The sequence below is a fragment of the Bombina bombina genome, chromosome 2 (assembly GCF_027579735.1).
Source record: "Bombina bombina isolate aBomBom1 chromosome 2, aBomBom1.pri, whole genome shotgun sequence".
Classification (NCBI taxonomy): domain Eukaryota; kingdom Metazoa; phylum Chordata; class Amphibia; order Anura; family Bombinatoridae; genus Bombina; species Bombina bombina.
Window position 1 is genome coordinate 559143736 of NC_069500.1, and position 20871 is coordinate 559164606.

At 38.5% G+C, this 20871-nt stretch overlaps 1 protein-coding gene across 1 annotated transcript in view; it reads right to left on the bottom strand.

The window, feature by feature from the left end:
* Positions 1–1889: 1889 nt before the first annotated feature.
* The window catches only part of AOPEP (aminopeptidase O (putative)), a 1396509-nt gene continuing 1377527 nt past the window's right edge, over positions 1890–20871 (bottom strand). Inside the window, exon 16 of the mRNA XM_053702422.1 lies at positions 1890–2271. Coding sequence (XP_053558397.1) covers positions 2131–2271 — 141 coding nt within the window. The 3' untranslated portion in view covers positions 1890–2130. The remainder of the gene's footprint in view (positions 2272–20871) is intronic.

Genomic DNA, 20871 nt, shown 5'->3' on the forward strand with positions numbered 1-20871 from the left:
CCTCTGTATAGCGCTGTACAGTCTCTCCTGTAGCTGTTACTGCCTCTTTATAGTGCTGTACAGTCTCTCTTGTAGCTGTTACTGCCTCTGTATAGCGCTGTACAGTCTCTACTGTAGCTGTTACTGCCTCTGTATAGTGCTGTACATTCTCTCTTGTAGCTGTTACTGCCTCTGTATAGAGCTGTACATTCTCTCTTGTAGTTGTTACTGCCTCTGTATAGTGCTGTACATTCTCTCTTGTAGCTGTTACTGCCTCTGTATAGCGCTGTACATTCTCTCGTGTAGCTGTTACTGCCTCTGTATAGAGCTGTACATTCTCTCTTGTAGCTGTTACTGCCTCTGTATAGTGCTGTACATTCTCTCTTGTAGCTGTTACTGCCTCTGTATAGAGCTGTACATTCTCTCTTGTAGCTGTTACTGCCTCTGTATAGAGCTGTACATTCTCTCTTGTAGCTGTTACTGCCTCTGTATAGCACTGAACATTCTCTCTTGTAGCTGTTACTGCCTCTGTATAGCACTGAACATTCTCTCTTGTAGCTGTTACTGCCTCTGTATAGTGCTGTACATTCTCTCTTGTAGCTGTTACTGCCTCTGTATAGAGCTGTACATTCTCTCTTGTAGCTGTTACTGCCTCTGTATAGAGCTGTACATTCTCTCTTGTAGCTGTTACTGCCTCTGTATAGAGCTGTACATTCTCTCTTGTAGCTGTTACTGCCTCTGTATAGCACTGTACATTCTCTCTTGTAGCTGTTACTGCCTATATATAGCGCTGTACAGTCTCTCCTGTAGCTGTTACTGCCTCTGTATAGCGCTGTACAGTCTCTCCTGTAGCTGTTACTGCCTCTGTATAGTGCTGTACATTCTCTCGTGTAGCTGTTACTGCCTCTGTATAGCACTGAGCATTCTCTCTTGTAGCTGTTACTGCCTATGTATAGCGCTGTACAGTCTCTCCTGTAGCTGTTACTGCCTCTGTATAGCGCTGTACATTCTCTCTTGTAGCTGTCACTGCCTCTGTATAGTGCTGTACATTCTCTCTTGTAGCTGTTACTGCCTCTGTATAGCGCTGTACATTCTCTCTTGTAGCTGTTACTGCCTCTGTATAGTGCTGTACAGCCTCTCCTGTAGCTGTTACTGCCTCTGTATAGCACTGAGCATTCTCTCTTGTAGCTGTTACTGCCTCTGTATAGCACTGAACATTCTTTCTAGAATGTGTGACTGCTTCTCAATTGTATTGTCTACATTTTCTCTTTTTACAGCTTCTGCAACCTAACCTTGTATGTGCTGTGCTAACATGTGGTAAACATCAGTATGTCTCAGTATTGGATTGTCAAAAGTATTAGTGCTGCAGGTGACCAGATCTCCGGTTTGCTCAGGTTATCATTTTCTGATATTTACTAAATCTTATATGTATGCATTTTAGTGGCATGGTTTACTATACTGTTTATATAATCGCAAGAAGAAGAAAAAACAGTTTGCAAAAAAAAAAAATTAGATTAAGTGCCTATAAATGTTGGTCTCAAAAATATTTGCTAAAAAGTTTTATAAGCAGCCACAGGAACAGTCTCTCAGATGTGTTATTTCATTAGACAAGTATTTGAAATATGTTGCACTACAGCAGACCTTCATACCAAACCATATTGAATATGTGTTACACTCATTTGTGCAAACACCAAAAAGGTTACCTCAGGGTACTCAAATATTGTGCAAGTAAAGACCATGTCAAATACTAGTTTAACTCTATCAAGACAGCTGCCCACTTCCAAAGCAAGTTTTACACACAAATTATAATGCATCATTTCATGTGTGTCAAATAGAAGCTTAAAACTCCTGTACAGGAATCAAATATAAATGAGTGATAAGGAGGAATATTTACAAAGGCACATGTTGCATTTTGTATTTCTCATTAAAAAAAAGATTTTATTTTGTATGTTTATTGCATTGCAGTTTGAACTCATCATGTCTCAGACAGTGTAAATCAGGAATAACTATTAAATTTCACAGTTTCTGGTGAAGCACGCGCAGTCTTTATGTCACATACGCCAGGTTTCAGGCACATCTGCAGTGCTTGCACCTATTAAGCAACTGGATAAGCAATTCAGCTACAGGAATTGTTTTATGGCAGTTATTCCATTAAAATAACATTTCTCCCACCACTTTCACACAGGATACATCCATATGGTCTCGGACAGCAGCAAAACATTTGTGTGCAAGTTCTTGCTGTCTGGGATCCTCGTTTACCATTAACTCTCCATAGAGATACACACCCATCGCCTGTTGAGAAGAACAGAACAAGTAAACACTTATTACATGACTATTGTTATTATTATCATTCATCTGTAAAGTACCACCAAACTCTGTAGTGCAAGTGCATGTTACACAATGATTCATGGTCACCGACCATTGTATAATCACAATCCATAATAGTGTTTGTCACTACATACACACACACACACACATACAGTATATATATATATATATATATATATATATATATATATATATATATATATACACACATATATATACATATACATATATATACATATACACACACATATATATATATATATATATATATATACACACACATACACACAAACACACCCATATATATATATATATATATACATATACAATAAAGTGTAAATTAAAGGGACAGTGTACACTAATATTTTCTCCCCTTGAATGCATTCCCAATTATTTTACATTACTATAGTGTATTACATTTTTTACAAACAGCTCCTTAAATTTTATTTTGTAATTTAATTAATTTAAAATTTAATCTAGCAGTGATATTACACATTCTGATTATGCTTTGAAAGTTTCTGTGTTACTTTAATAACTTAGGACTATACTTTGTATAAAATTACTTTGTATTTTCTTCATTGTAAACTGACAGTTTCAGAAAGTGGGAGGGACAGGCAGTTCCCTGGGCTGAGCAGGGGAGTTCCTGGGGTGTGTCTGAAGCTTTCTTACAACTCTTGTGAACATTTCTAAGCATTTTAAACAAACTGGTCTCACTGATTTGTCTTGCCAGCTGTAAGCAGGTCAAGTTTTCTCAAAATTCACAATATTTTATTTTAACTAACAGAAAAGTACTATATACTAAAATATAGACAAAAGCAAGTTAAATTGTAGTAAAAACATTTTAATTTGGAATTGAGGCAAACTGAGCCTTTAAATCAGCCCCAGGGGTTTTCTATTTACCTTCTTTCTCCCATGTGAAGTTTTGTATCACAGAGAGCTTCATTGCTTTCTATGGATGGCATCTCTCTTTCAGTGAGTTCTGCCACTGTGGGCTCGATTTATCAAGCTACAGTGCACAGGGCGTATATATGCGACCCTGTCCGGCGCAGCTCACCTCTGGCAGACAGAATTCCGTTGGCGGAATTAGTCATTGTGCAATAGCGATATTTTGCGTTCTTGTGCAACGCCACCCCCTGCCCGCGCACAGCCAATCATGCGCAGGCAGGAGCTGTCAATGTCCCCGGTCGGACGAGATTGGGGAGATTGAAATTCTCTAAGAGGTGGAGAAGAGGAAAGGAAGCAGCGGTCTGATGACTGCTGATTAATAAATACAGACTACAGGTTCTCTTGTGATATTACCTGATGAAACGGCCAAAGAGCATAACGGCCGAGAAACGCGTTGTATTGCTCTGAATAAATGTTATTTTTAGTTCCAATACATCTGATTTCGCTGTCACTATTTTAAGCTATCACGTTCTTATTATTATCAGCCCCTTGGTTTAGTACTGGTCTTATTTGAAGCCTTATGGACTGTTTTTCACAAACACTGAACCGACCCCCACACGTTGTGTGCAGAGGGATTTCCTCCATTGTAGCATTCACGAACGGCTGAGTACCCGCTTTTGGTGGATAATACACAGGATCGATCCCCCAGCGTACTGACTGCTGTTAAAGGTCAGCCTGCTTGCATGCACTAATCGTTAGTGCCAACTCGTTTGTGAGTACCTTTCTACCGTTGCTATTTCTCCTCTGCTCTTCATTTGTCAGTGCGATATCACACTATTAGGCGCTCTCTCTTTCCTGTTTCCGTATCCTAGATCATCCGACTCACCACCGGTCCTGGAGAGGAGATGCCTTCAACCCTTTGGAATGGTTGGTGACTTCACCATTTTTTAACACTTTTACCAATATTGTTGGAATTGGCTGCTATTTAAACAGAACATTTTGTGTTCCTGTAACTTTTTCCTACTTCAGACTTTTTATTGATTTGGTATTTTTGCCCTTTTTTTGCCATCGGACTTATTTACCTTTTTGTGCTTATATATTGGTATTACCATATTACTAGATTTTATTGAAAATCGAGAGAACTTATTATATATACTTTTTTACCATATCCATCACTTGATTGGGTATAGCACAGTTAGCACTTCTTGGTTATAGAACTGTGCAGCCATTTGATTTTTTGCATATTTATAGAACAACAATTATTATTGCATATTTATAGCACCATATGTATTTTTAGGCTTTACTACACATGCCTTTCATATTTATATTTATTTAGCACTATACAATTTATAAGTTCAACCGTATATGCTATTTCTTTAGCACCATATTATTTTGACAGGTTTGATTCAAAACATATTTGTTCCACCTTTTGGTTTATAACAATAATTCTAGCGCACCCTATTGTATGCTTCTTTGCATACTCTTTATAACTCTCTTGTGAGAACCTGCAGTCAAAGAGCAGGAGAAGCTTGATAAATCAAGCCTTGTGAAGAGAGAATGTTTGATTATCTGTTCCATAGAAAGTAATGACGCTCTCTGAGAAACTGAAGCTGACAGTTTTTCAGTTTTAATTTAAATAAAAGACATGCAAAGTGCAATCTAATTTATAAAAGATACACGCACACACATATATATATATATATATATATATATATATATATATATATATATGAGCCTAATTTGTTAAAGATATACAGAAACTGTGAAGGCATAATCAGAGTTTGAAAAATCACAATCCTAAATACTCTGCTGTATACAAAATAAAATACAAAGTTTAAATGTAATAACATTTAATCTAAAGTGTAAAGTGATATAAAATAAAAATCATAAAATGTAAATGCAGCAGAACTGTCATATTATGCAGTGCGATATTGCACTGGGCTTGTCTCTCCTTCACATACAGAAATGCAGGGAATGCCCCTTGGAGAAGAAAAGCAAAATTTGTCTTTTGAATATTTCACTAGGGATCTCGCAGTGCTGGAGGATCATTTTAGAATATCTCACCTGAGTGGAGAGGTTTTGAATATCAGGGCCTAAGTATTGGCCTTTGAGCAAGAAGTAAAAAAGAAAATAAGGACGACTTGTGCAAATAATTAGACAGAAAAGATAAAGTCTGATTTCCCTGATAGATCAACCCATTCATTAGGTTGTAGTTTCAATTACCAATTAGTTATTTATTTTATATACAAAATTATACCTAATGCTGCAATTTCTGATACATTTTGAATACTGGTATAAAATGTCATTGTACACATAATAAGAAAATGAACACTGTCCCTTTAAGCAGGACAATTTAGATAATTTGCACAGACTAATCTATGGTAGTATTTGATTGCCTTCACAATATAAATGCCTGCATCCCCAGACACAAGCAATAATTTGCCCCTATTATAGCTTGTCTGGTTTCTAAAACTGCTCTATAATAGCCATTGACCTGTCAATAACAGGGTGTGTATAGAAAGTCACATGATTTATCATTCCTCTATAACTTCTCGCTTAGTTTTCAAGTTTCTCTCTCATTCTACTGCTGGATGTATATCCGCACTCCCCCCCCCCCCCCTCTCATTTTATTTTTTTAATAGAATTCCATGAGGTCTGCCCCTGCGACTGCTTGCATGGAAAACCACGTCAGAGTGCGGATATAAATCCAGCAGTAGAATGAGAGGGGGGGGGGGGGCAGATTTAAATCCAGCAGTGGAATGAGAAGGGGGGGGTGGATATAAATCCAGCAGTAGAATGTTTTCTTTGCATAAATGTTTTGTAGATCTATTTATAAAGCCCATAAAGTTTTTTATTTTTAAAAATGTATAGTTTTGTTTATTTTTAAATAACATTGCTCTGATTTTCAGACTCCTAACCAAGCCCCAAAGTTTTATTTGAATACCGTCAGCTACCTTCTCCAGCTTGCTCCTGTTTGTGTAAAGGGTCTTTTCATATGCAAAAGAAGGGGGAGGGGGGAGTGTCTTATTTCCCACTTGCAGTGGGCTTTCCAACTGCCTTTTCAACAGAGCTAAACTGAAAGCTTCTAAATACGTTTTTAAACCATTTTATACTGGAATTTTATATCAGTATCTGTGCATCTTATTCTTTATAGTAGTGTCTATTACATGCAGTTATATGAAAATGAGTGTATATTGTCCCTTTAAGGCAAAAATGCTGAAATGCATAAGGCAGGACATGTGACATGATGTGGATTTTTTGAAATGTGCTCACTGCCCAAACCCACCTAGACAGGATAAAGTACATCCTTGAGCTACAAGAAACCTACCCTTGGACTGGTCAAATCATGGAAACAAATCCCACACCATGGCGTCAAACCAATGCCTTGGACTTAATACCCAAGACAAAATATTTGGTGGAGTGAAATAATGTATAGGCATGTTACTCAAATGATTTAGGTGCAAAAAATAACAAGATCATTTTAGTGTAAAACAGTTCTGATTCAATACTAAGACCTGAAGAAGAGACAAAACTCGCAAAATCTTGTTATATTTATAATGCACTATTAGTCCAATAAACGGAAACTAGTTACTACTTCCAGGGATATTGAAGCCAAATGTTTTCTTTCATGATAAAGATACAGCGTGTGATTTTAAACAACTTTCTAATTTACTTCTAGTATCCATTTTTCTTCATTCTCTTGGTATCTTTTGTTAAAAGGCAGGAACATGAGCTCAGAAGCCAGTCCATTTCTAGTGCACAATGTGGCAGCAGTTGTGCAAAAAACAAAGAATATCATGGGAATTAAGCAAATTTGATAATATAAGCAAATTTGACACTTTTTTTTAAAATTGTATGCTCTGAATAACAAAATAATGTTTTGGGGTTTCATATCCCTTTAATGAAGTACTCTTGTTAATGTGTTTTGCAATAGTAATTTGCTTTAGTTGCCAAGCTGAGACACCTCTGGTTAAATAATTGGTTGTTTTTATTAGTATGGCTGGTACTTTTTTCTCAATAAAATTTGCAACGCTAGCTTGTCTTGAATTTTTTAAAAAAATGCTTTTTGGGGTCTCTAGAACTTTTTTTTCCAAGTCCCAGTGCCATTAAACCACACACGTTCGCAACCCTAATTTTATGCTTGGTCTGAATATTTCTGAATATACAAGATTTTGGACAAGTGACTAAAATGTGTGCGTAATTATTGATTGTAGTCAAACTTGATAGCATTATAAAACATAACACACACCACACAAACTCTCATACACACACCACACACACTCTACTACAACACACACACACACTCTCATACAACACACTCACACACTCTCATACAACACACATACAACACACACACACACACACACACACACACAACACACTCCCACACAACACACTCACACACAACACACTCACATACAACACACAACACACTCACATACAACACACTCACATACAACACACTCACACACTCTCATACAACACACACACACTCACACACTCTCATACAACACACACACAAACTCTCATACACACACCACACACACTCTACTACAACACACTCTCATACAACACACACACACACTCTCATACAACACACACACACACTCTCATACAACACACTCACACACTCTCATACAACACACTCACACACTCTCATACAACACACTCACACACTCTCATACAACACACTCACACACACACACAAGCCGCGACCCAGTAAACATGGTGTTGCGACCCAGTACTGGGTCCCGACCTGTGGTTTGAAGAACCCTGCTCTAGAGAGTGTGAGGCAAGGCACAATATTTACAGAAAAACAAGGAGGTATTTTATTTCCTTTAAAGTGAATGTAAAGTTGACGGAACTCGCTCACGTCATAGCATAGAATTAAAAAAATTAGGCAGACTTTCATTCATGAAATTTGTACTATTTATTGATATTCTCAGATTTTTACCTTTTAATGCTCCAACAATAAGCGTCGTTCCTCCGCCCGCCATGACAGATGACAAATCAGCAATCCACTAATCTTTTCCCACGGGGCGTGACGTTTGTGCAAAGGGGCTGCAGAGTCGTCATCTGTCAATCAATTGAGCTATATGGTGGGCAGAGGAACGGCGCTTATAATTGAAGCATTAAACGGTAAAAATCTGAGAATATCAATAAATAGTACAAATTTGATGTGAATGAAAGTCTGCCTAATTTTTAAAATTCTATGCTATGACGTGAGCGAGTACGGTCAACTTTACATTCACTTTAAGGACACATAGATGTGATTTCGTCAGATAGTTCATTCTGACAATACAGCAACCAAAAAAAAACCTGTAAAGACCAGATTTGGTCACAGGGTTTAACAAAAAGTATGTGAATTTCACTATTTTGGTCAAATGTGGTTTATTTTCATAAGGGCTGTGAGAAAAAAATAAAATAAAATGATTAAGTCAAGTTACCCTGGGGGAAACAAGAACTTAGTTTCTAGACAGCGTAACCTTATTAGTAACCTGTTATCAGACAAGATAGAGATGTTCTGCCAAATAAAACTGAATATTTAATGGTTCACAAGTCTACAACAATTGTGTCTGTAAATAAAGTACAAAAAGCTCATTATTTATAATTCAGATACTTATAGGAGTTTTAATCCTCTTCAATAAACCATTTTATTCCATTATTAAAAAAGCTTTTTTTCTAACCAGATCTTTTGAATGTTTACTTTACTTTTCATCTGTGACAGAAATTCCTGGTTGTTGCAGCAACCTGAAGCATGAGACAGTTTGTTTACTTAGCTCTTATCACATTAGCCTGCTGGGAAAAGCTTTCATAGTTACAGGAAAAAACTGGGATAATCACAGACAAATTTTATACTCAGGACACACGTGCGCTCACAAGCTTTCCTCAGTTTTAGAGCCTTTATTTTTTGTAATATTTTGGTACTATTATATTCTTATATGTATATTTATAAAAAAAAAATATGAACATTATTAAAAAGGCTACAATGTCAGAGCTAACGGAAATAATTTTTGTTTGATATATCACAATGGAACAGAAATGTTTTTTTGGAGTAGCAGAAATATTTTTTTTTGAGTAGCAGAAATATTTATTTGAGTAGCAGAAATATTTTTTGGAGTAGCAGAAATATTTTTTGGAGTAGCAGAAATATTTTTTGGAGTAGCAGAAATATTTTTTGGAGTAGCAGAAATATTTTTTGGAGTAGCAGAAATATTTTTTGGAGTAGCAGAAATATTTTTTTGAGTAGCAGAAATATTTTTTTGAGTAGCAGAAATATTTTTTGGAGTAGCAGAAATATTTTTTGGAGTAGCAGAAATATTTTTTGGAGTAGCAGAAATATTTTTTGGAGTAGCAGAAATATTTTTTGGAGTAGCAGAAATATTTTTTGGAGTGAACTGCTTATTGAAGTGGACCACTAAACATGCCAGCAACTTTAGTAAATGTCAAATATTATGCTTATAAAAAAAAAGTTAACCATATTTTCATGATTCAGATAGAGCATAGGTTTTTAAACCACTTCCTAATTTACTTATTTTATAAATTTTTCTTAGTTCTCTTAGTATCTTATGTTGAAAAGCAGAAATGTGTGTTTAGGAGCCGGACCATTTCTGGAGCACTATATGACAGCAGTTTTGCAAGAAAGTTCCCTGCCACATATTGCTCCAGATTCCTACCTTGGTATCTCTTCAACACAGAATATCAAGGGAGCAAAGCAAATCAGAAAATAGAAGTAAATTGGAAACTTTAAAAATGGTTTGCTCTGTCTGAACCACAAAATATTTTTTTGGGTTTACTATCCCTTTAAAGTTAGCCCTGGAGTGGCAATGTATCTCCAGTTCTGGACAAGCAGGCTGATTGGCAGCCTTTGGGACAGTGATTTATAAAAAGGATGTTAGTCCTAATTCTGTTTTATACCCATTGTGTCCTGATGAGAAAATATAACATTAAAACTTTATCGACCAGGAAACAATGTTAACAATACAATGCATAGCTAGATAAACAGATCTTAAAGGGACATTAAACCCAAATTTTCTCTTTCATGATTCTGATAGAGAATACCATTTTAAACAACTTTCTAATTTACTTCTGTTACCTAATTTACTTCATTCTCTTGATATTCCTTCCTGAAAAGCATATATAGATAGGCTCAGTAGCTTCTGATTGGTGGCTGCACATATTTGCCTCATGTGATTGGCTCAGCCATGTGCATTGCTATTTCTTTAACAAAGGATATCTAAATAATGAAGCAAATTAGATAATAGAAGTAAATTGGAATTTTGTTTAAAATTGTATTCTCTGTCTGAATCATGAAAGAAAAATGTTGGGTTTAATGTTCCTTTAAGCTAAAATTACTGACTACACTTCTCAGTCTGTATTATTTGGAGATGGGGGGGGGAGGGAGTGTCGGGTACAGGAACGCAATCACTAAGCAAAAATAATTCATGGTGGTAACATTTTTAAATATAATATTCCAGGTGCAAAAATAAAACACTTCAGTAACGGAATTTCCTTTTGGTTATTTTTGCCATGGGTCTCTAAGTCAAACTTTCTACTATGTTTTCCAAAAAGACTTTTCCTTGAATGTCAGACATTTTAACTGTTATTTGGCATACTCTCTATTCAAAATAAAAGTTTGCTATTAATATGGGTGTGGAAGGTTAGGGTGTGTTTGAAAATGTATCACTTTAGAACTATCTGAAGCCTTACCCTTTCTCTAATAACATTTAATTCTATACTTCAACTAGAGGGAAAAATAAACAACAAAAAAGAGTTACTTTTTATTGTAAGAAAATAACACAAAATGCAAAACGATGATCCATTAGGCTAATTCATTTGCTCAGTATAAAAATACATGTTTTATATTCAGACTTGTTTTTATTTCTATATGATCCCAGAATTATATACACTGTGTGCAGAATTATTAGGCAAATTAGTATTTTGACCACATCATCCTCTTTATGCATGTTGTCTTACTCCAAGCTGTATAGGCTCGAAAGCCTACTACCAATTAAGCATATTAGGTGATGTGCATCTCTGTAATGAGAAGGGGTGTGGTCTAATGACATCAACACCCTATATCAAGTGTGCATAATTATTAGGCAACTTCCTTTCCTTTGGCAAAATGGGTCAAAAGAAGGACTTGACAGGCTCAGAAAAGTCAAAAATAGTGAGATATCTTGCAGAGGGATGCAGCACTCTTAAAATTGCAAAGCTTCTGAAGCGTGATCATCGAACAATCAAGCGTTTCATTCAAAATAGTCAACAGGGTCGCAAGAAGCGTGTGGAAAAACCAAGGCGCAAAATAACTGCCCATGAACTGAGAAAAGTCAAGCGTGCAGCTGCCAAGATGCCACTTGCCACCAGTTTGGCCATATTTCAGAGCTGCAACATCACTGGAGTGCCCAAAAGCACAAGGTGTGCAATACTCAGAGACATGGCCAAGGTAAGAAAGGCTGAAAGACGACCACCACTGAACAAGACACACAAGCTGAAACATCAAGACTGGGCCAAGAAATATCTCAAGACTGATTTTTCTAAGGTTTTATGGACTGATGAAATGAGAGTGAGTCTTGATGGGCCAGATGGATGGGCCCGTGGCTGGATTGGTAAAGGGCAGAGAGCTCCAGTCCGACTCAGACGCCAGCAAGGTGGAGGTGGAGTACTGGTTTGGGCTGGTATCATCAAAGATGAGCTTGTGGGGCCTTTTCGGGTTGAGAATGGAGTCAAGCTCAACTCCCAGTCCTACTGCCAGTTTCTGGAAGACACCTTCTTCAAGCAGTGGTACAGGAAGAAGTCTGCATCCTTCAAGAAAAACATGATTTTCATGCAGGACAATGCTCCATCACACGCGTCCAAGTACTCCACAGCGTGGCTGGCAAGAAAGGGTATAAAAGAAGAAAATCTAATGACATGGCCTGCTTGTTCACCTGATCTGAACCCCATTGAGAACCTGTGGTCCATCATCAAATGTGAGATTTACAAGGAGGGAAAACAGTACACCTCTCTGAACAGTGTCTGAGAGGCTGTGGTTGCTGCTGCACGCAATGTTGATGGTGAACAGATCAAAACACTGACAGAATCCATGGATGGCAGGCTTTTGAGTGTCCTTGCAAAGAAAGGTGGCTATATTGGTCACTGATTTGTTTTTGTTTTGTTTTTGAATGTCAGAAATGTATATTTGTGAATGTTGAGATGTTATATTGGTTTCACTGGTAAAAATAAATAATTGAAATGGGTATATATTTGTTTTTTGTTAAGTTGCCTAATAATTATGCACAGTAATAGTCACCTGCACACACAGATATCCCCCTAAAATAGCTATAACTAAAAACAAACTAAAAACTACTTCCAAAACTATTCAGCTTTGATATTAATGAGTTTTTTGGGTTCATTGAGAACATGGTTGTTGTTCAATAATAAAATTAATCCTCAAAAAAACAACTTGCCTAATAATTCTGCACTCCCTGTACAGCTACTAAACATATTTCTAACAACAATAAAACATGCACAGATCAAGTTGTGATGATATAAAATATTGAATAAGTGAAAGCAAGTCATTGAGAGGAGAGGACCACAGAATGCAGGGAGATAATTCTATTTAGGCATAACTCTCTAATCTGATTGGCTGCAATATGCCCTCAATCTTCATATACTTTCTCTATGCTGAATTTAGGGAACTTTAGCCATGTGTTTTGCATTGATGCCAAATCATTTAAAGTCAGATCTACAACACCCATAATAAATGCCAGACAAAATATTCAAGTGACCATTCATATCCCAGACAGAAGTCGTACCAGAAATACAGATGATGGATTTAGAATGAAAACTACATTGTGCTAATTATGTATTTAAAGGGTAGTGATTCACAATTAAATGGTTGCTGTACTAAATAAAGAGTGTATATATATATATATATATGTACAGGTAGCCCTCAGTTTACGCCGGGGTTAGGTTCCAGAAGGAATGGTTGTAAATCGAAACCATTGTAAATTGAAACCCAGTTTATAATGTAAGTCAATGGGAAGTGAGGGAGATAGGTTCCAGGCCCCTCTCAAAATTGTCATAAGTAACACCTAATACATTATTTTTAAAGCTTTGAAATGAAGACTTTAAATGCTAAACAGCATTATAAACTTAATAAAATAATCACACAACACAGAATATATAATTAAACTAAGTAAAATTAACAAAAACATTTGTTAAACAGCATTATAAATCTAATAAAATAATCACACAACCCAGACTTCACTTGCATTTTTCTGCAAACAGTTCTTTCTATGCATTCCAATCTGGATTTATAGACAGAAAGACCTTGTTCCTTTGTAATCTGCTCGATAGATCAGGTCTGGTTAAACTGATTAATTTCAGCTTGCTTGGTTTTGCTGCAACACAGACAGCTCCATCTACTGGCTATTTTAATAAATGCACTGCTTCTCAATGCTTTTCAATAGCAGTCACATGACTGGAAAAAAAGGTTGTTATTCTGAAACTGTGTAAATTGAACCGTTGTAAAACGAGGGCCACCTGTGTGTGTATGTATATGTATATATATATATATATATATATATATATATTTATTAATTAAAGAACATTTAACCATGCTAACAATTTTGTTTCTGAAGAAAATACAAAAGTAAAAGATGTTTAAAGGGACAAGAAGGTCAAAATTAAACTTTCATTGTTTAGATTGTACATCTATTCTCAAATTTACCTTGTGCACTTAGTATTCTTTGTTAAAAAAGCATTTAGCTAGGTAGGCTCAGGAGCAGCAATACGCTTCTGGGATCTAGCTGGTGATTGGTGGCTACACACACGCCTCTTGTGATTAGCTCACCTGGGGCGCGATCACATATACGGCGCATGTTTTGGCGCAAGCGTGGGAACCCGCGCCGCCCGTAATTTCACCTCACACCTCGGGGTATTACATATACTATGCCGTTATATGCTAAACTGGCGTAAGTAGGACAAACTGGCGATCTTCTGAAATGTGCACAGATACACATTTTAGTCGTCGCAAGTAACTTACGCCAGTATTTTGTTCACGGAAAGTGTCAATAAAGAGGAGTTTTAAAAATGCGTCACATAATTACGCTATTCAAAATTCATATATAAACCCATGCAAAGCCGCCATTTTCTTCAGTGTGTTTGGATTGTTCTTTGAGCTACAGCACACTACACTGGAGTGAAGGATTAGTCAGAGTAGAGAGAGAGGCGCAAACAGAGGAGTTAGTTAGGTCGCATTGTTGTTTGATTAAGCTTGTACACTTACACATATTTTTACATATTGTACACATTTTACATACATACATATGCAAATACACCACACTTTTTTTTCTAACACCTCACACATTTTATTTGAATTTCACAGTGTGATAGGCTGAGTGTTTGGTTGTGATTGTGTGTGATTGAACTGGGAGTGAGTGTGAGTGTATGCAGTGTGATTTAGTGTGAGGATGGCAGGGAGAGGTAGGGAGGAGGGGAGGAGGGGAGAGGAGTGGCAGGGAGAGGAGTATTGGAGAGGACAGGAGGAGCAGTGGGGTCCCCGTCAGGGAGTAAGTGGAGTGGGGAAAGGGAGAGCTAGAAGGGATGATGGGAGGGGAGATGCCCGAGAGCCCCAGAGAGCAGGCACATCTAGGAGAGGGACAGAGGGTGCACATGTGGACAGAAGTGGGGAGGAGGGAGAGGATAGGGAGGAACCCACACCAGGGACATCATAGGGAGGAAGCCAGGTGTCCATGGAGGATGAGAAGCTGAGATGTCCCAACTTCTCATTTGAGGAAAATGTTGCCCTAGTCCAGGCCATCATGGACAATTACAGTGCCCTCTTTGGGCAGGAGAAGGGCAAAGGAATTGCCAAAAGGAGAAAAACGGTATGGTTGGCAGTAGAGGATGCCGTCAACAGTGTGGCCCCGCAGAGGAGCACTGTTGAGGGCCTGAAAAAGCGGTGAAATGACTGCAAGAGGTGGGTCAAAGATGGGGCAGGAAGCTATGCACCGGAGGGGAACAGGCGGTGGTCCATCCCTGGATATTGAGTATAACACCTTGCAGGAGATGATACGCAGGTCCCCGAGTATCACAGCAGCCCGTGGACTTCCAGGGGCTCGTGACTCAGGAGCTGCAACCACAGCACATCATGCTGGTGAGTAACATCCCACACACCAGTATTATATGCATTTGAGATATAACATCCTTTAATATCACACATTCATGTACACAATGAGGAGCATGGTATTTGGCCTACTAACAAAAACATCTACAATTATATTTGACATTAATGCTACTTAACACAATGCAATTCATGATATTAGGTGTAATAGTCAGGGATAGGCACGAACCAAGGCTGTGGCGGACATTTTTTAAAGTAAAGACCTTAGTGAAGGACACCAAGGTACATTTCAAATTAAAAACATCATTATATAGTTCTGAATGTTATTATACTGATGCAGATACCACTGATCCTATAAGCAGCCCTCCTCTGGCTATACCCATGTGCCAGTGTCACTACTGTGTCATTATATAGTGCTGGGTGTTATTATACCGATGCAGATACCAGTGATTCTATAACCAGCCCTCCTCTGGCTATACCCATGTGCCAGTGTCACTACTGTGTCATTATATAGTGCTGGGTGTTATTATACTTATGCAGATACCAATGACCCTATAACCAGCCCTCCTCTGGCTATACCCATGAGCCAGTGTCACTACTGTGTCATTATATAGTGCTGGGTGTTATTATACAGATGCAGATACCACTGACCCTATAACCAGCCCTCCTCTGGCTATATGCATGTGCCAGTGTCACTTCTGTGTCTTTGTATAGTGCTGGGTGTTATTATACTGATGCAGATACCACTGACCCTATAACCAGCCCTCCTCTGGCTATACGCATGTGCCAGTGTCACTTCTGTGTCTTTGTATAGTGCTGGGTGTTATTATACAGATGCAGATACCACTGATCCTATAACCAGCCCTCCTCTGGCTATACCCATGTGCCAGTGTCACTACTGTGTCATTATATAGTGCTGGGTGTTATTATACTGATGCAGATACCACTGACCCTATAACCAGCCCTTGTCTGGCTGTACGCATGTGCCAGTGTCACTTCTGTGTCTTTGTATAGTGCTTGATGTTACTATACAGATGCAGATGCCACTGACCCTATAACCAGCCCTTGTCTAGCTATACGCATGTGCCAGTGTCACACTTCTGTGTCTTTGTATAGTGCTTGGTGTTATTATACAGATGCAGATACCACTGACCCTATAACCAGCCCTTGTCTGGCTATACGCATGTGCCAGTGTCACTACTGTGTCATTATATAGTGCTGGGTGTTATTATACTGATGCAGATACCACTGACCCTATAACCAGCCCTCCTCTGGCTATACCCATGTGCCAGTGTCACTACTGTGTCATTATATAGTGCTGGGTGTTATTATACTGATGCAGATACCACTGATCCTATAACCAGCCCTTGTCTGGCTATACCCATGAGCCAGTGTCACTACTGTGTCATTATATAGTGCTGGGTGTTATTATACTGATGCAGATACCGCTGATCCTATAACCAGCCCTTGTCTGGCTATACCCATGAGCCAGTGTCACTACTGTGTCTTTGTATAGTGCTGGGTGTTATTATACAGATGCAGATACACATCCAGTATTTCACTCAGGCTTTATTTATTCCATAACTTATCACCCAATATCGCTAGCAGTCTCTTGACAAGCCACTAACTTTAGTCACACTATATATTCTCCCTATCCTTTTATTTAATCAGAAAGAAAAGATATACTAAGGTTGTGAATCACATCCTTACTATATCTTTTCTTTCTATTTAAATACTACTTATAATAAACCTCAGGTGCTGGTTAAAGTGCTTTACCTTTGCATATAAAGCTCCAGGGACACAGTGGCAGCTTGCTTCTTGAATCTTCCCTCTCTCTCAGTCTCACTCAGAGTCATTTTCCCGATACTAAGCAGCATCACGTGGGAGTGGTCACAACCCTGCGAAACGTAATGCTGCGTGTGTCAAGGAGAAGTCAGGACCAGCATTCATCTGTTCTACTCCTCCCTCCCCGCAGCAAAATGGGCAACGGACACTGCAAGGGGTAGACACGGACACCATGCCTATCCTTGGTAATAGTGCAATACTAACATGCCTCAGATTAACACAGGACACATGCTATAGAGTTTGACATGAGAATCGTTATAGGCTCTAGCATGTATCAATGTATATTGTATGCCCACGTGGACATATATCTGACTTTACTAATCGATCTCATCCTTTGACTCCTTCACAGAACCTCCTGTCACAAGGATACAAACATCCAAGCCCCCCCCACCACCACCACCACCACCCTTCAGGCAACCACAAGAACAGTATGCTCCCAGTCATGAGCATGGTTGGATAGCTTCAGTTGAGGACCCGGGAGTGATGCCACCACCATTGCCATATGACCCCTGGCAAGATTCCTGGCCAGAGGAATATCCTCCCTTTGGCTTTGAGGGGGAGCCAGGACAGCCACAAAGGGTCCATGTATTTACCCCCCCCCCCACAACACAATCTCATGGCAGTCAGGGATTTTACCCACAGACAATGTCACAGGAAGTTCCAATTGGACAGGCTGAGTGGTCACACACTCGTCATCAGTGGGACTATCAACCAACCATACGAGCTCCCCCATCCTCAGCAATTGGACAAGCTCCACCATCCTCAGCAATTGGACGAGCTCCACCATTGGCAGATGGAAATAGAGCAGATTCTACAGCTGCACCTCAAGAACCATCAGAAGCAGGTGACCCTGCCCCACATGAACCATCAGTTGAAGCTGGCCCTGCCCCACATGAACCAGCAGTTGAAGCTGGCCCTGCCCCACATGAACCAGCAGTTGAAGCTGGCCCTGCACCTCAAGCAACAGCAGATGCAGGTGACCCTGCTCCCCAAGCACCTAGAAGCCCTGCTGCTCAAGAGCCTGTGGATGCATTGTATTCACCCCTGGGTGAGGAATACATTGCACTCCAGAGGAGGCTCATAACAAGCACTGAGAACATACAAAGAGGCCAAGAGAGGTTCTTCAGGAACCATGAAAGGTTCATCAGGAGCCAAGAGAAGAGACAACAACGTAGCATAGAGCTACAGAGGGACATGGCAGCATCATTAAGTGCAAGTGTTCATAACCAATCACAGATGATGCTAATTCTGTCTGATATGCAGATGCAAATAGACAACAGATGGAGAGAACAAAATCAACTCTTGGGTTTGTTGGTTGAGCACTTTACACACCAGCAGGACACTGCCTCCAGCCTATCATCTGTGGCCAGCACACCAGCAGAATCTTCTCAAACCAGGAGAACAAGGAAATCCACTACATTCACCTCAGTTCCCTCATCCAAGAAGCCAAAAAATAAATAAATATTCTTATAGTTCACCATAAATCTTGTCCTCTGTTATTTACCATATAATTGTCATCCACATCCATGTGAGGTGTGTTTTAGTACACTAATATTGTTAAAACATATAATAAGACCTGTGTGGAAATGGCAAAAAAAAAGGTAATATTATCATGTTTATGACATATTGTTGTACTATAACTCACATCCACAATAGTTGTTTATGAAGGGTACATATACTAATATTCACTTCTAAGATGTAAATCATTGTATCTCACATCCAATATAAATTGACACATTGGTATATATAGTAGTGATGTTACTGATAGGGTGGGCATTATCAGATGTTTTAAGGCTGCAGGTGAGAGGTTGTGGTGTCTGTGATTGGTTTGACACAATTGCAAAGAGGCAGCCTTCAAGAAGGTCTTAGAAATTATCATATGAGCCATCCTAGGTTTTGCTTTCAACTAAGAATACCAAGAGAACAAAGCAAGTGTTAGAATTAAATCTGAAAGTAGTTTGAAATAACATGCCCTATTTAAAACAAGATGGTTTTCTTTGGACTTGACTGTCCCTTTATATATTTTGGAATCAATGCCAAGCTGTGTTAGCATTAGAATAAATTACACTCCAGTGGGTTCTAAAGAGATGAAGGTAATACAATTATGATTTCCCATTGTTCTCTCCTCCAAGTATTGTTGATTGTTTTGAGAAGAAATTTAAAGTAAATAAGCAAGTTTATGTACACAATGTGATAAAGTGATGAGATCTGATTCTGCCTACAAGCTCAATCCATTTGATTATGTTGTGGCTTCAAACTATTTCAAATACACAAATAAACCTTGAAAAAACAATATCATAGTATACTGTCCGTTTAACCTTGAGATGCTGCTTAAATGTATGTGTTTGTTAAGGCTTCCAGGCAGTTACGTTGCTTTTTTAGTCAGTGCAAGGGTTGCTGCGCCTGCAATATGTGGCGAGATGAGAATGGAGTAGATTTTCTGAATTCTGCGCGCGTAACTTGTATGCTACGTCATATATGTAATACCAAAATCGCGTAAAATCTGACGGCGGAGGATTTTGCGGGCGACGCTGCATATGTAATGGAGGCCCAGGTGTGTTCAGCTAAGTCCCAGTAGTGCATTGCTGCTCGTGGTTTAAAGGGTTTTTGCAGAGTTTAAACACAGTTATATGCCAGCAATAGCGGAATAATAACATGCTCTAACATTACACTATTTGCTTTCTGCATTTTTATGTCCCTTTAAATTGAAACTAAAACGACTACAAATACTATTGCTTGTGTACTTCCTGCTAGTTCTCGTTGGCTGATAGGTACCAGTGCTTTCACAAGAATTATAAAAAATGTTTTCAGTACAGTGACACTGGTTATAAGGTGGCAGTGAATGTGTTAATACGTTTCCTATTCGCAGTTCATTTTAAATCTCTGTTACCTAAACCATGGTCATGTGTTCTGAATTCAGCATTAAAGTATTAATATTTGTTTTAATATCTTGCTAAACAATGTCAGCACACCTGTGCTGATAACCAGCTTATCCAATAATATTACAGGGACATTGTAGTACAAAATGACACCCTCTAATTCATTATAGCATGGGATTTTGCACTACTTCAAAGAAATTAAACACACAGGTAAAGTCCTGTTCCGGGGCAAAAGGCACTGCCGTTCCCAAGCTAAATACAGCCTGTGATTGGTAGAATTGTGTGACTGCTGCTGCTGGTTGGATCACCATGTGTTTCCTGAAATGCTCTGAGGCACACGAGTTAGAGTTTTTCTATGTGTTTAACCTCTTTGTGGGGGTTAAACACATAAGAATTGCTCAGTAGTGGGATGATCTAACAAATTATAGCATGTCATTTCCCTTTTAATCGCACAAAAGCACTCTTGTAGTTTCTTTTTTTTGCGGTCATAATAGGTACATAGCCTACATTTCCCACTTCTTCAGTTGTAGAAGAACCGTTTATTCCTTAGCCCCAATATTAGATTTTGTGTCATCTCCAGTACTGCATTCTTCTATGTTTTAAACTACAATTTGTTTAGCATTGCACTCTCAGCACTTTATGCATTACTGTAAGCAGCAGATCTCCATTATATATATATATATATTTATAAGAGCACACCCTATCTGAATATGCCCTAGCTACTAAATCCTCTTTCAACAGGCAACTTACATAAAGCCCATATAAAGGTTGTATAATCTCCGCAATATTTTGCTTATCAACACACTTGGAGCATATAACACACAGGGGTCCTAAAACACTTCTATT